Source organism: Salmo salar, chromosome 02 (genome assembly GCF_965601325.2).
Source record: "Salmo salar chromosome 02, fSalSal1, whole genome shotgun sequence".
NCBI classification, from domain to species: domain Eukaryota; kingdom Metazoa; phylum Chordata; class Actinopteri; order Salmoniformes; family Salmonidae; genus Salmo; species Salmo salar.
The window spans coordinates 9,584,895-9,600,546 of NC_138292.1; the positions used below are offsets into that span (position 1 = coordinate 9,584,895).

General features: G+C 43.2%; 2 protein-coding genes across 3 annotated transcripts in view; both read right to left on the minus strand.

Moving 5' to 3' along the window:
* Positions 1-7,628, minus strand: part of LOC123727807 (oxysterol-binding protein-related protein 3) — a 159,164-nt gene extending 151,536 nt beyond the window's left edge. For both annotated transcript variants that reach the window (XM_082959615.1, XM_082959614.1), the window contains exon 1: positions 7,375-7,628. The gene's annotated coding sequence lies outside the window, so the exon portion shown is untranslated. The remainder of the gene's footprint in view (positions 1-7,374) is intronic.
* Positions 7,629-13,478: 5,850 nt separating this feature from the next.
* On the minus strand, positions 13,479-15,209 carry LOC145859881 (uncharacterized). Its single transcript, XM_082959616.1, has 2 exons — positions 15,097-15,209; positions 13,479-14,860 (listed from the first exon to the last, which is right to left on the minus strand). The coding sequence occupies exons 1-2, from the start codon at positions 15,133-15,135 to the stop codon at positions 13,691-13,693; spliced, it is 1,209 nt and encodes a 402-aa protein (XP_082815742.1). The 5' UTR covers positions 15,136-15,209; the 3' UTR covers positions 13,479-13,690.
* Positions 15,210-15,652: the final 443 nt, after the last annotated feature.

Consider the following 15,652-nt stretch of genomic DNA (forward strand, 5'->3'; position numbering starts at 1 on the left):
CTCATTAATCACATTGGTGTAGACCTAAATCTCCACTCATTAATCACATTGGTGTAGACCTAAATCTCCACTCATTAATCACATTGGTGTAGACCTAAATCTCCACTCATTAATCACATTTGTGTAGACCTAAATCTCCATTCATTAATCACATTGGTGTAGATCTAAATCTCCACTCATTAATCACATTGGTGTAGACCTAAATCTCCACTCATTAATCACATTGGTGTAGACCTAAATCTCCACTCATTAATCACATTGGTGTAGACCTAAATCTCCACTCATTAATCACATTGGTGTAGACCTAAATCTCCATTCATTAATCACATTGGTGTAGACCTAAATCTCCACTCATTAATCACATTGATGTAGACCTAAATCTCCACTCATTAATCACATTGGTGTAGACCTAAATCTCCGCTCATTAATCACATTGGTGTAGACCTAAATCTCCACTCATTAATCACATTGGTGTAGACCTAAATCTCCATTCATTAATCACATTGGTGTAGACCTAAATCTCCACTCATTAATCACATTGGTGTAGACCTAAATCTCCGCTCATTAATCACAATGGTGTAGACCTAAATCTCCATTCATTAATCACATTGGTGTAGACCTAAATCTCCACTCATTAATCACATTGGTGTAGACCTAAATCTCCGCTCATTAATCACAATGGTGTAGACCTAAATCTCCACTCATTAATCACATTGGTGTAGACCTAAATCTCCGCTCATTAATCACAATGGTGTAGACCTAAATCTCCGCTCATTAATCACAATGGTGTAGACCTAAATCTCCACTCATTAATCACATTGATGTAGACCTAAATCTCCATTCATTAATCACATTGGTGTAGACCTAAATCTCCAGTCATGAATCACATTGGTGTAGACCTAAATCTCCACTCATTAATCACATTGGTGTAGACCTAAATCTCCGCTCATTAATCACATTGGTGTAGACCTAAATCTCCACTCATTAATCACATTGGTGTAGACCTAAATCTCCAGTCATGAATCACATTGGTGTAGACCTAAATCTCCATTCATTAATCACATTGGTGTAGACCTAAATCTCCACTCATTAATCACATTGGTGTAGACCTAAATCTCCATTCATTAATCACATTGGTGTAGATCTAAATCTCCATTCATTAATCACATTGGTGTAGACCTAAATCTCCACTCATTAATCACATTGGTGTAGACCTAAATCTCCAGTCATGAATCACATTGGTGTAGACCTAAATCTCCATTCATTAATCACATTGGTGTAGACCTAAATCTCCACTCATTAATCACGAAATGTATTTAGTCACGATAACACGTGTGAAATCAGAACTTGAACAGATTAGAGTAGCAGTGGTAAGTTACACCCACGCATCCCTCCCTAGTGAGACTGTTATCCACCACCTGAAACCACACTCACCTGTACCCAAATGCCACCCTGTTCCTTATATAGGGAACTACTTGTGATGAAGGCCCATAGGGCTCTGGTCAATAGTAGTGCACTCTGTAGGGAATAGGGTGTTATTTGGGACATGATCTACATTTCCGACCACCATGTATTATGCATGTACCCACCCTCGTAGGAGGCAACACCTGCCACTGTGTATTATGGGTATTACTGTCAACAGCTGCTCTGCTCATCCACCTGCCTGCGCATCGTCCACCTGCATTCACAAATATCCTTTCTGTCTACATTTACATTTTAGTCATTTAGCAGACACTCTTATCCAGAGCGACTTACAGTAGTGAATGCATACATTTCATTTCATTCATTTAAAAAAAATATATAATCCACCGTACTGGTCCCCCGTGGGAATCGAACCCACAACCCTGGCGTTGCAAACACCATGCTCTACCAACTGAGCCACAGGGAGTTGAGATTTGTCTCTTCAGATACGCAGCACGGAGCCCAGAGTCCTGCTGAGCTTGGTACAAACAGTTGTTTTATTGACCCATTTCTAAACCAGTCTACACCCCTGTGGCTACAAAGCTCTTTTGAGAGGGGGAACTGGAGTTAACCTGGAGTTATAGCTCTAATAGTCATTGGCTATAGCTACTAAATATAGGTCTGAAGAGACTCCTATAATACATATATTACCCACACGACCACATTGCCATGGCTGACACCTCATTCACACATCAGTGTCCATGGTAACTAGGCTAACTATGACTGTACCATTGTCTGATTCATCTCTGAGGCTGATATCCTGAGGTATGGCAGAGGCCACCTCCCAAATGGCATCCTATTTCCTACATAGTGCACTACTTTCAGTCAGGGCCTATGGTCAAAAGTAGTGCACTATGTAGGGAATAGTGTGCCATTCGAGCCTCAGGCTGGGTTGCAGGAAACGTCTGTTGAACAGAGGGCAATGCAGCACGATGCAGACCTCCAGTACAGTGAGCAGGTGACCTGTAAAACTGCAGTAGTTATTCAGAATCCAGTGGTTCATGCTGCTGTGAGGCTGCTGCTGCAGGCAGGGAACGGAACTGAGGGGTTAAGACAGAGCCGGTGTCTCAAATGCACCCTATTCTCTGTACAGTTTAAAACAAACATTTCACCTTTATTTAGCTTGGCAAGTCAGTTAATAACAAATTCCTATTTACAATGACGGTCTACCACGAAACAGTGGGTTAACTTCCTTCTTCACACATCATGTCCATATAATATGGCATTATGCTGCCATTATTATATATTATACAGTACATGGCCAAAAGTATGTGGACACTTGCTCATCGAACATCTCATTCCAAAATCATGGGCATTAATATTGAGTTTGTCCCCCCCCATTTGCTGCTATACCAGCCTCCACTGCAGCGGGGACTTGCATTCAATTCAGCCACAAGAGCATTAGTGAGGTCGGGCACTGTGAGGTTCGCAGTCGGGGTTCCAATTCATCCCAAAGATGTTCGATGGGTTGAGGTCAGGGCTCTGTGCAGGCAAGTCAAGTTCTTCCACACAAATCTCAACAAACCATTTCTGTATGGACCTTGCTTTGTGCATGGGGGCATTGTCATGCTGAAACAGGAAAGGGCCTTCCCTAAAGTGTTGCCACAAAGTTGGAAGCACAGAATTGTCTAGAATGTCATTGTATGCTGTAGCGTTAAGATTTCCCTTCATTGGAACTAAGGAGCCTAGCCCAAACCATGAAAAACAGCCCCAGACCATTATTCCTCCTTAACCAAACTTTAGTCGGTACTATGCATTCAGGCAAGTAATGTTCTGCTGGCATCCGCCAAACCCAGATTTGTCCTGTCTGACTGCCAGATGGTGAAGCGTGATTCATCGCTCCAGAGGATACGTTTCCACTGCTCCAGAGTCCAATGGTGGCGACCTTTACACCACTCCAGGGGACGCTTGGCATTGCGCATGGTGATCTTAGGCTTGTGTGCGGCTGCTCGGCCATGGAAACCCATTTCATGAAGCTCCCGATGAACAGTTCTTGTGCTGACGTTGCTTCCAGAGGCAGTTTGGAACTCGGTAGTGAGTGTTGCAACCGAGGACAGACTATTTTTACGCACTACGCACTTCAGCACTCAGCGGTCTTGTTCTGTGAGCTTGTGTGGCCTACCACTTCATGGCTGAGATGTTGTTGCTCCTAGACGTTTCCACTTCACAATAACAGCACTTACAGTTGACCGGAGCAGCTCTAGCAGGGCAGACATTTGATGAACTGACTTGTTGGAAAGGTGGCATCCTATGACAGTGCCACGTTTTAAAGTCACTGAGCTCTTCAGTAAGGCCATTCTACTGGCAATGTTTGTCTATGGAGATTGCATGGCTGTGTGCTCGATGTTATTCACCTGTCAGCAACGGGTGTGGCTGAAATAGCCAAATCCACTAATTAGAAGGGGTGTCCACATACTTTTGTATATATATATATATATATATATATATATATATATATATATATATATATAGTGTTTAATAATCACAACCTATGGCCTCCATGTCAGCTCAACAGTAATGGAAGATTCTAGCATGTAAAGGACAATGGTGAACTAAAGCTGTTTAGACAGAATATCACAGTGAAGGTGACCTCCTGGACTGAGCTACGTTCTCCAATCCCCACTTTTTATATCCAGGATAATTGATCACATCCTGTTAAGTCTAGGGCTGCATCTCAAATGGCACCCTATATAGTGTGGGCCCTGGTCAAAGATAATCCACTACATAGTGTGGGCCCTGGTCAAAGATAATCACCTATATAGTGTGGGCCCTGGTCAAAGATAATCACCTATATAGTGTGGGCCCTGGTCAAAGATAATCACCTATATAGTGGCGGCCCTGGTCAAAGATAATCACCTATATAGTGGGGGCCCTGGTCAAAGATAATCCACTACATAGTGTGGGCCCTGGTCAAAGATAATCACCTATATAGTGTGGGCCCTGGTCAAAGATAATCCACTACATAGTGTGGGCCCTGGTCAAAGATAATCACCTATATAGTGTGGGCCCTGGTCAAAGATAATCACCTATATAGTGTGGGCCCTGGTCAAAGATAATCACCTATATAGTGGCGGCCCTGGTCAAAGATAATCACCTATATAGTGGGGGCCCCGGTCAAAGATAATCCACTACATAGTGTGGGCCCTGGTCAAAGATAATCCACTACATAGTGTGGGCCCTGGTCAAAGATAATCCACTAAATAGTGTGGGCCCTGGTCAAAGATAATCCACTACATAGTGTGTGCCCTGGTCAAAGATAATCCACTACATAGTGTGTGCCCTGGTCAAAGATAATCCACTACATAGTGTGGGCCCTGGTCAAAGATAATCCACTACATAGTGTGGGCCCTGGTCAAAGATAATCCACTACATAGTGTGTGCCCTGGTCAAAGATAATCACCTATATATTTTGGGCCCTGGTAAAAGATACTACACTACATAGTTTGGGCCCTGGTCAAAGATAATCTACTACATAGGGAATAAGGGGCCATTTTGGACACACCCTAGGTTTCCTTAGGGTCTTTTTTGGTATTTGGTATTTTATTCGGATCCCATTAGCTGTTGCAAAAGCAGCAGCTACTCTTCCTGGGGTCCACACAAAACATGAAATAATAATACAGAACATTAATAGACAAGAACAGCTTAAGGACAGAACTACATACAGTAAAACATTGTAAAAAGGCACACGTGGCATACATATCAGTAGATACACACAAACTATCTAGGACAAATAGGGGAGAGGCGTTGTGCCGTGAGCTGTTGCTTTATCTGTTTTTTTAACCAGATTTGCTGTTTATTTGAGCAATATGAGATGGAACAGAGTTAGAGTGCACACTACACAGAAATGCAGTCAAAATGCCTCTGGGCTAAAGGCTGAGGGAATGGAAAGAGCATGGACGTTAGGTCAGGAGCAAAGCAGGCACTGAAAGCACACCTACCTCACAGGTCAGGCAAACCCTGGGCTAAACTCAATGACAGACATTCTTTCCAAACATACTGAATGTATAGCCCCATATATTCAACCAGTAACCCTTCTTTCCACAATAAACAACTACCAACACACAGCACCTGAGAAAAGATGAGACTGAAGAGAACAGTGTTGGAGACACATGAGAAAGGCTACACTGTTGATGAGACTGAAGAGAACAGTGTTGGAGACACATGAGAAAGGCTACCCTGTTGATGAGACTGAAGAGAACAGTGTTGGAGACACATGAGAAAGGCTACACTGTTGATGAGACTGAAGAGAACAGTGTTGGAGACACATGAGAAAGGCTACACTGTTGATGAGACTGAAGAGAACAGTGTTGGAGACACATGAGAAAGGCTACACTGTTGATGAGACTGAAGAGAACAGTGTTGGAGACACATGAGAAAGGCTACACTGTTGATGAGACTGAAGAGAACAGTGTTGGAGACACATGAGAAAGGCTACACTGTTGATGAGACTGAAGAGAACAGTGTTGGAGACACATGAGAAAGGCTACACTGTTGATGAGACTGAAGAGAACAGTGTTGGAGACACATGAGAAAGGCTACACTGTTGATGAGACTGAAGAGAACAGTGTTGGAGACACATGAGAAAGGCTACCCTGTTGATGAGACTGAAGAGAACAGTGTTGGAGACACATGAGAAAGGCTACCCTGTTGATGAGACTGAAGAGAACAGTGTTGGAGAGGCTTGCTGGTTAGAATACCTGACTGAGCAGATAGGTTCTGATAAATGCTTTAACCTCATTATGTGATGTGTAAATAACTGGAATGTAAATGGTGCCGTGGTCTCTGTGAGGAAAAGACACCATTTACAAGTGTAGAGTCTGATAGTGATACGCCATTCAGTTATACTCATGTGTTGTTCTTACAACCACAAGGTCAATAAGTATAATTTCATTCAACAACACTATTGTCTGAAGTGCTTATTGACTACTGGGCACACAGCCAGATAATCTGAAAATGGTTCATTCCCACAACACCTCCCTGTAATATCAAATCACATGCATTGGTCGCATACACATATTTAGCAGATGTTATTGTGGGTGTAGCGAAATGCTTGTGGCATATTATACACACACACACACACACACACACACACACACACACACACACACACACACACACACACACACACACACACACACACACACACACACAGTAATAAATTATTCACACTATTAGTCTTTTGCTGCTTAGATTCTGTGATGACTGTAATAATGAAGTACACATGTAAGGAAGCTAGCATGGAAGATATGGATAATCCACTACATGATAAAGGAATGTTCCAAAGGAGAGGAGTTTCCATGGAAACAGTAAAGGATCCATGGGTATCTTGTTTCCTGATAAAAATCTGAAACTATTAAAAGAGCAACTAGTTGAACAGAGAGTTTGATGGGTTTTTGAGTTTTCATATAATCTTTGAGAGAAGTCTGTCCAATCACTGTATCATACATGATCTGAAATGATCATGAAGGTCTAAAGTTCTATTCCATTCCATTCCATTATTTTCTCATCTATTTTATTTCATTTCATTCCATTCCCTTGAGCAATAACAGTCTGGTGGTAGGTAGTTATACAGTATTCTTATAACAGCATAAGGTCAATTGAATAATGTATGCGCTGCACTTAGCTGGGACAGGACCTAACTGTACACGCAGTTCAGTAGTCTATTCACAGAAAGATAGGTTGGCTGCTGCAAGTGAAAGTGTGAAGCATTATGCACGGCTGGAGCATGGGAGTAGCACTTCAATTGGAAGGATTATGCGCAGCTAAAACGAATAGGCTTACTATAAAGTTGTAACAAATCAGTTAAAATACTGTCATATGCTTAAATACTGAATATCGGTCAGGCTACATCAGACTAATTAGCATAAAGTATTTAGGCCTAGTGACAATACAATAAAACAACATGGGACTCACCTTTGCAAAGTTTCTACTGAGGTTTTGATTCCGAAAGACGATAAACGAGAGTAAAATATTTGCGCTGAACTAATGTGTTATTAGGTGGCGAATAATAGAAGACTATAATTTATATTTTGCGTATAAATAAATGAAAAACAACGTTTTAAAATGACAACTTGAACGTACAGTACTAGCAGCTTTCTTCCCGTCTCCAGACTGACACCATCGTGAATTGAATGTTTCCGAAGTGCGTGCAGCCGCAGCCAGCCTCCTTCTCAGCTAAGCGGTTTATGAGGGGGCGGGGCGATGTGTAAATGACAAGTACAGTTTCAAATCAGAACACTGAGCCGTGGAGGACATCTCATGTTCAGAGGCGGGATTGGGTACCGTTGACAGCATCTTTTCCGTGACGTAGATAGTCATCATGAGAGCGCACCCCCGAATTGTCCCAGGTATGCTTTCTGAGGATGGCTCAGGTTTCCCTTTATAGTGCGCTACTTTTGACCAGGACTCATAGTACCCCAGGATTCTAGTCAAAAGTAGTGCACTATATATAGGGAATAGGGTGCCATTTGAGGGAATATGGTGCCATTTGTCATTTTGGACGTAAACAAACAAAAAAAACATTCTAACATGCGCCCTTTGTCCTGATATTGTCCACATTCTGATTCTGCCCACATTTTCAGACAGGTGTAGATGATTAAAAGACCCATTGTGATCTGATTGTGATCAGATCTTCCTTAACCACCTCCAGAGGTAGTCCGGCACCCATTGTGTCTGGATATCAATCGAGTGTAAACAGATCTGGATGGTCAAACCGTTTAAATCATCATTATACTGGTCTCTAAAACCACTGACAGGTAGCACCATTGACTAATGGTATTCGTAACTGTCTAAAATGTATATGTATGTAAATGTATGTTTTTTTTTAAATAAATTATTTGCATACAGGGAGGCACCAACTAATCTGGTCACAATGTGGACACAGTGGACAGATAAGAGACACATTTTAATACAAAATGTAGAAGTAACAAACCTTGATCAGATTGGATCATATTGATCAGATCACGAAACTGACATTTAAAAAAAGGCTTGATACACAACTTCTGTAAGTAGGTAGGCTAAAATGTTTGTCTCGTTCATTGACCTCTATCATGCATTCAAAAACTTGCCCGTCTCTGGGATTGATAATGGACAGGTGATCATTCAGCGTGGGCTACTCTGCGGTAAAGGTGATCATTCAGCACGGCCTACTCTGAGGTAAAGGTGTTCATTCAGCGTGGGCTACTCTGAGGTAAAGGTGTTCATTCAGCATGGCCTACTCTGAGGTAAAGGTGATCATTCAGCATGGCCTACTCTGAGGTAAAGGTGTTCATTCAGCACGGCCTACTCTGAGGTAAAGGTGTTCATTCAGCACGGCCTACTCTGAGGTAAAGGTGTTCATTCAGCGTGGGCTACTCTGAGGTAAAGGTGTTCATTCAGCACGGCCTACTCTGCGGTAAAGGTGTTCATTCAGCACGGCCTACTCTGAGGTAAAGGTGTTCATTCAGCATGGCCTAATCTGAGGTAAAGGTGATCATTCAGCATGGCCTACTCTGAGGTAAAGGTGTTCATTCAGCACGGCCTACTCTGAGGTAAAGGTGTTCATTCAGCACGGCCTACTCTGAGGTAAAGGTGTTCATTCAGCACGGCCTACTCTGCAGTAAAGGTGTTCATTCAGCACGGCTTACTCTGAGGTAAAGGTGTTCATTCAGCGTGGGCTACTCTGAGGTAAAGGTGTTCATTCAGCATGGCCTACTCTGAGGTAAAGGTGTTCATTCAGCATGCCTACTCTGAGGTAAAGGTGTTCATTTAGCATGGCCTACTCTGCAGTAAAGGTGTTCATTCAGCACGGCCTACTCTGAGGTAAAGGTGTTCATTCAGCGTGGCCTACTCTGAGGTAAAGGTGTTCATTCAGCGTGGGCTACTCTGAGGTAAAGGTGTTCATTCAGCGTGGGCTACTCTGAGGTAAAGGCCACTTACTCACCATCTTAAACAGCTACACCAGACACGTTCTGTGACCAAAAGAGCGTCCTCTCATATGAGCGATTACAACCCCACCTCTCGAACTGCAGATGTGTTTGTTTTGTTGTTTTTGAAAGATATAAGTGTGTTCCTAAAGCCCTGGTTAAACAATCACTGCCCCTTCAATGGTGGGGAATGTGAACGAGGTGGAGAAACTTGAATCAATAATAGCTTTGGTTATGATGTAGGTTCCAAAAGACCTTCCCCTGGAGTTGTCACCATGACTACACATACAGGAGCATGATGCATGTTTGTGGCCACACCTGTCTCCTTGAGATTATACCTAGTCATTATTCATGCCAATTATTTCAAAGTATAACATGTAAACAATCATGAGCATTACTGGTAATGATACCTTGTTGCCATCGGCCACTGTTTCCCAGGTAATAAACTTGAGCCCTGGGTGGTGTGCTGGTTTATACTCTGAATGACTCCACTAACTTGTTTACTTTTTAGATGTTTTCATTTGAAAGTTTAACTGACAGATTTAGGATAGATCCATATCCCGTTCTGCACATGTGCATCTTTACCTCTACACAGTTTTATGGTCACCCTCCCTTCACATTTCTCACTGTCAATTGTGAATGAAAATTCTTCAAGTTGTACCGGTGAAACGTCCATGCGGTATCTGCATGCCAACCATTTGATCTCAATCAGTTTCATGGGAATATGCATTTGGATCTTCTTAGTGCTGTATGTCTATAGTGTTGTTCTGAGTTAGGTCTATAGTGTTGTTCTGAGTTAGGTCTATAGTGTTGTTCTGAGTTAGGTCTACAGTGTTGTTCTGAGTTAGGTCTATAGTGTTGTTCTGAGTTAGGCCTATAGTGTTGTTCTGAGTTAGGTCTATAGTGTTGTTCTGAGTTAGGCATATAGTGTTGTTCTGAGTTAGGTCTATAGTGTTGTTCTGAGTTAGGCCTATAGTGTTGTTCTGAGTTAGGCCTATAGTGTTGTTCTGAGTTAGGTCTATAGTGTTGTTCTGAGTTAGGTCTATAGTGTTGTTCTGAGTTAGGTCTATAGTGTTGTTCTGAGTTAGGCCTATAGTGTTGTTCTGAGTTAGGTCTATAGTGTTGTTCTGAGTTAGGCCTATAGTGTTGTTCTGAGTTAGGTCTATAGTGTTGTTCTGAGTTAGGTCTATAGTGTTGTTCTGAGTTAGGCCTATAGTGTTGTTCTGAGTTAGGTCTATAGTGTTGTTCTGAGTTAGGTCTATAGTGTTGTTCTGAGTTAGGCCTATAGTGTTGTTCTGAGTTAGGTCTATAGTGTTGTTCTGAGTTAGGTCTATAGTGTTGTTCTGAGTTAGGTCTATAGTGTTGTTCTGAGTTAGGTCTATAGTGTTGTTCTGAGTTAGGCCTATAGTGTTGTTCTGAGTTAGGCCTATAGTGTTGTTCTGAGTTAGGTCTATAGTGTTGTTCTGAGTTAGGTCTATAGTGTTGTTCTGAGTTAGGCCTATAGTGTTGTTCTGAGTTAGGTCAATAGTGTTGTTCTGAGTTAGGTCTATAGTGTTGTTCTGAGTTAGGCCTATAGTGTTGTTCTGAGTTAGGTCTATAGTGTTGTTCTGAGTTAGGTCTATAGTGTTGTTCTGAGTTAGGTCTATAGTGTTGTTCTGAGTTAGGTCTATAGTGTTGTTCTGAGTTAGGTCTATAGTGTTGTTCTGAGTTAGGTCTATGGTGTTGTTCTGAGTTAGGTCTATAGTGTTGTTCTGAGTTAGGTCTATAGTGTTGTTCTGAGTTAGGTCTATGGTGTTGTTCTGAGTTAGGCCTATAGTGTTGTTCTGAGTTAGGTCTATAGTGTTGTTCTGAGTTAGGTCTATAGTGTTGTTCTGAGTTAGGTCTACAGTGTTGTTCTGAGTTAGGTCTATAGTGTTGTTCTGAGTTAGGTCTACAGTGTTGTTCTGAGTTAGGTCTATAGTGTTGTTCTGAGTTAGGCCTATAGTGTTGTTCTGAGTTAGGCCTATAGTGTTGTTCTGAGTTAGGTCTATAGTGTTGTTCTGAGTTAGGTCTATAGTGTTGTTCTGAGTTAGGTCTATAGTGTTGTTCTGAGTTAGGCCTACAGTGTTGTTCTGAGTTAGGTCTATAGTGTTGTTCTGAGTTAGGCCTACGGTGTTGTTCTGAGTTAGGTCTATAGTGTTGTTCTGAGTTAGGCCTACGGTGTTGTTCTGAGTTAGGTCTATAGTGTTGTTCTGAGTTAGGTCTATAGTGTTGTTCTGAGTTAGGTCTATGGTGTTGTTCTGAGTTAGGTCTATAGTGTTGTTCTGAGTTAGGTCTATAGTGTTGTTCTGAGTTAGGTCTATAGTGTTGTTCTGAGTTAGGTCTATAGTGTTGTTCTGAGTTAGGTCTATAGTGTTGTTCTGAGTTAGGTCTATAGTGTTGTTCTGAGTTAGGCCTATAGTAAAGCATTTTAGAGCTGATGGTGTTCAGCTGTAGCATAGCCTACCTGGTTTCTTTTTCTTTTCTTTTTTACAATCAAAGCACATATTTGACATGATGGCATGCTGTTGAGTTATGGCCACATGAGATAATTATGCAACAGGGTAGTGGGGTCAAAGGTCACTTGTCTGAGGTCAGCTGAGCATCCTTTGAGAGGCTTCCGGGAACTGGGAAATGGGAAATGCTGACCTACACCGCCATCTACTGGACAAACGGTATAATAACCAGTGATGTACCGGAGAAGATGTTGCTGTCATAGGTCGAAACTATGGTCATAAACCTACTAAAAACAATGTCTATATTTTCTATGTGAATGAAACTGATTTACACAGTGAATTGGCACTACACATCTAGTTAGATAAAACATTATCAAGAGCTTTTAAGTTATTTCACATGCAGTCTTATACAATTGTAATTCATAACTAGTTTATTGTCTGAACAACATCAGTACATGATCAGTGATCAGTATGACTCTCCAGATCCCTGCTGTACTCTGAGCTCATTTCTTAGAGAGTATGTAGCTGACTAAGATGGAATGACAGACTGCTGTAGAACGCTCAAGGACATTCCACTCCGGGATGACTCACTGGCATGGAACACAGAACAGTCTTTTGTGTCAAGCTGTAAAGCCAATCTGACTGGCAACACATGGTGTTGGAGGTGAAAAGGTATTTTTCTCTCTCAGATGCTGCTGCTCGACAGAAGGTCAATGCAGCACTTGCGGTGTGAAAATATGGATTCTGTATCTGGCTCTGTATCTGGCTCTGTATCTGGCTCTGTATCTGGATTCTGTATCTGGCTCTGTATCTGGATTCTGTATCTGGCTCTGTATCTGGCTCTGTATCTGGCTCTGTATCTGGATTCTGTATCTGGCTCTGTATCTGGCTCTGTATCTGGATTCTGTATCTGGCTCTGTATCTGGATTCTGTATCTGGCTCTGTATCTGGATTCTGTATCTGGCTCTGTATCTGGCTCTGTATCTGGCTCTGTATCTGGCTCTGTATCTGGATTCTGTATCTGGCTCTGTATCTGGCTCTGTATCTGGATTCTGTATCTGGCTCTGTATCTGGCTCTGTATCTGGCTCTGTATCTGGCTCTGTATCTGGCTCTGTATCTGGCTCTGTATCTGGATTCTGTATCTGGCTCTGTATCTGGCTCTGTATCTGGCTCTGTATCTGGATTCTGTATCTGGCTCTGTATCTGGCTCTGTATCTGGCTCTGTATCTGGCTCTGTATCTGGCTCTGTATCTGGGTCTGTATGTATCTGGCTCTGTATCTGGCTCTGTATCTGGCTCTGTATCTGGATTCTGTATCTGGCTCTGTATCTGGCTCTGTATCTGGCTCTGTATCTGGATTCTGTATCTGGCTCTGTATCTGGCTCTGTATCTGGATTCTGTATCTGGCTCTGTATCTGGCTACATACACATCAAAGTATATTGTCTGAGGTGGACTCCTTCACCAGAGATAGTAATTCAACTTGGTCCACTTGTATTATTAGTCATCTGTAGACTTCTTTATGCTTTTTTAACGGACCATAAATGTGTCCCTTTCATGTGTTCACCAGTCATTCCATCTTTCATTGTGTCATGTATAGTGCCACATATGTATATACACTCAAAGCATGCAAACTTATTCTGGATGATTTTATTTGAACCATCTGCACATGGAAAGATAGACATCATAAGCAAAACATGTCAGTAGCTTTGAGTAAGTGACAGTATATGGTTGGATTTCCCATCATGAAGAGATAACGTTGTAGACCTTAGACCCATCCAACTCACTAAGCCCTCTGATGTCTTCCACTCCCTACAGACTGTTGGCATAGTGGTAGGTCTACAATACAGTGCTCAGTTGTGGAAATAGAAGGAGTTGAAGCCGTAGAAGCGGTGCTTTCTCCCGGTGTGTACATTGTCCTGCAGGTTGACCGCGCCCCCCTGGAGGGAGCTGTGGAAGAGGCGGTGGACCTCCGACTTACTGAAGGAGTCCTGGAGCTCCAACAGGGCCAACTGGCACCGGCCCCTGCCCCTCTCCCCTGGGTGGGTGGAAGGCAGGGCATGTGGACGGGGTTGGATACAGGGGTTGGAGATACTGCGTGGGATGGGGATCTCTCTGTTCTGCCACTCCTGATCCTGTTCTTCAGGGGTCTGATTGGCAGTCATCTCAGAACCCAGAACTAAATTCCCGCTTGAGCGCCAGTTACGGATGTTGGGAGAGACCAGATCAGCAGCAGGCAGCTCTGTCTCAGATTCATATGCCGCCCCTGTGTTGTTAGTAGCCAATGCTGGAGCTGGCTGGCTCAGGCTGAACGGGTTACCCCCTGATGCTGTGTAGCTCTGCTTCTTGCTACTAGGAAGGTCCTCGTACCATACCTCTCTCTTGGTGTTATTCTCTTTGGTGACCTCTGTGGTCTCATTCAGGGGAGGATGGGGCAGCTGGCAGCTGTACAAGGCCAGAGAGCTCTCTGTGTCTGTGACCTTCTCCAACACCCCCTTCTCCAGGGAGGCTCTGGGAGCCTGGTTGCTCTGCTGGGGGTCTGATGCCCCTGGCGCTGGGTGATGGAGCCCTTCTCTGGCCTCCTTGACCTGGCACTCACACCTCTCCTCCCCACACCTCTCACACCTGGAGCCTTGATCTTGAAGGTGGTGACCAGGGAACACATACCCAGACACCTGAGCAGGCTCAGGCCCAGACACATCTCCAGCCCCAGGCCCAGACACATCTCCAACCTCAGGCCTAGCTAGACTGAGCTCTGAGTGGCCGTGGCTGTTGTTGGGATGGTCGTCCTGAGTAGAAGGGTTCCCCTTTATCTCCTGATGACTTTGGTGACCAGACATAGTTCCCAGAGGCCCAGCAGGGTGATTCTGTGTGGAAGTGTGGTCTACGCTGTAGGACTCTGCTGCTGGGGCAGTGACAGGAGGGTGGTAGGTGCTCTCCACCATATGACGACCCTGGCGTATTCTGGCCTTGCGTCCGTCTCGTGGTTTAGGGGGCAGCAGGACGGGGTGAGATCGCTCCCTCTGAGAGAGACAAGCACTGGTTTGTTAGGAGGAGGTTTGTCTCGTTCAGTCATCAGAGTAAAGTGATACTGAAGAAAAACTGTGTGCTTGTTTAAGCAGTCTAAAACTATTTGTATGGTAGTTGGGGAAGTTAAAGAAGGTTTGGAGGCTAATGTGTTATTCTAGCGAAGCTGTTAAATGTAGGAATATTACAACGGCACTGTATATTCAGGTGATTCATACGTTACTGTACGTACCAGCTGTGTTGTGTAGGGAGTTATCTTCCCAGTGATCATGTCAATGGTATTCTCATGGAAGTCATCCAACCTCAAGGGATTAGTAGGCCCATTGCCTGGAGTAAAAACATATTAACTCCTTGTTTGCAAAAGTGTGTTGATGCTGTTTCTGACCGATATGGTCTAACTCAGGAAGGATAACTTTGATGGGGGTTGGGGCCACAAGAAATCTGAACTCATCCTGAGGGGCCACAGTGGCTCGTGGGTCTACCTACCCACATCCATACCCACATACCCAGAAAATGTTGCAGTTTTATAACTCATTTCATACAATTCTACAAATTTTGCCAAGGGGAGAAAATAAAAAGATTTAGCCGTTTTACAGATAATTTATTGCAATTCTACACATTTTGCCATAGGTGGAGATAAATGCTTGCCGTTTTTAATAAGATATCTGAGTGAGAGTGACTAACAACATCAATGGGGCCCCCCCGGTCGGTAATTCGACCATGATTACTACAACTCTAGATAGCTGGCTAGACTAACTAACCAATCTAAAACATGGTAGTGGACATGG

Coding starts and splice junctions, on each gene's coding strand:
- LOC145859881 (XM_082959616.1), bottom strand. CDS start 15,135: ATGATCACTGGGAAGATAACTCCCTACACAACACAGCTG. Junction 14,861..15,096: donor CTCCCTACACAACACAGCTG/GTACGTACAGTA, acceptor TGTCTCTCTCAG/AGGGAGCGATCTCACCCCGT.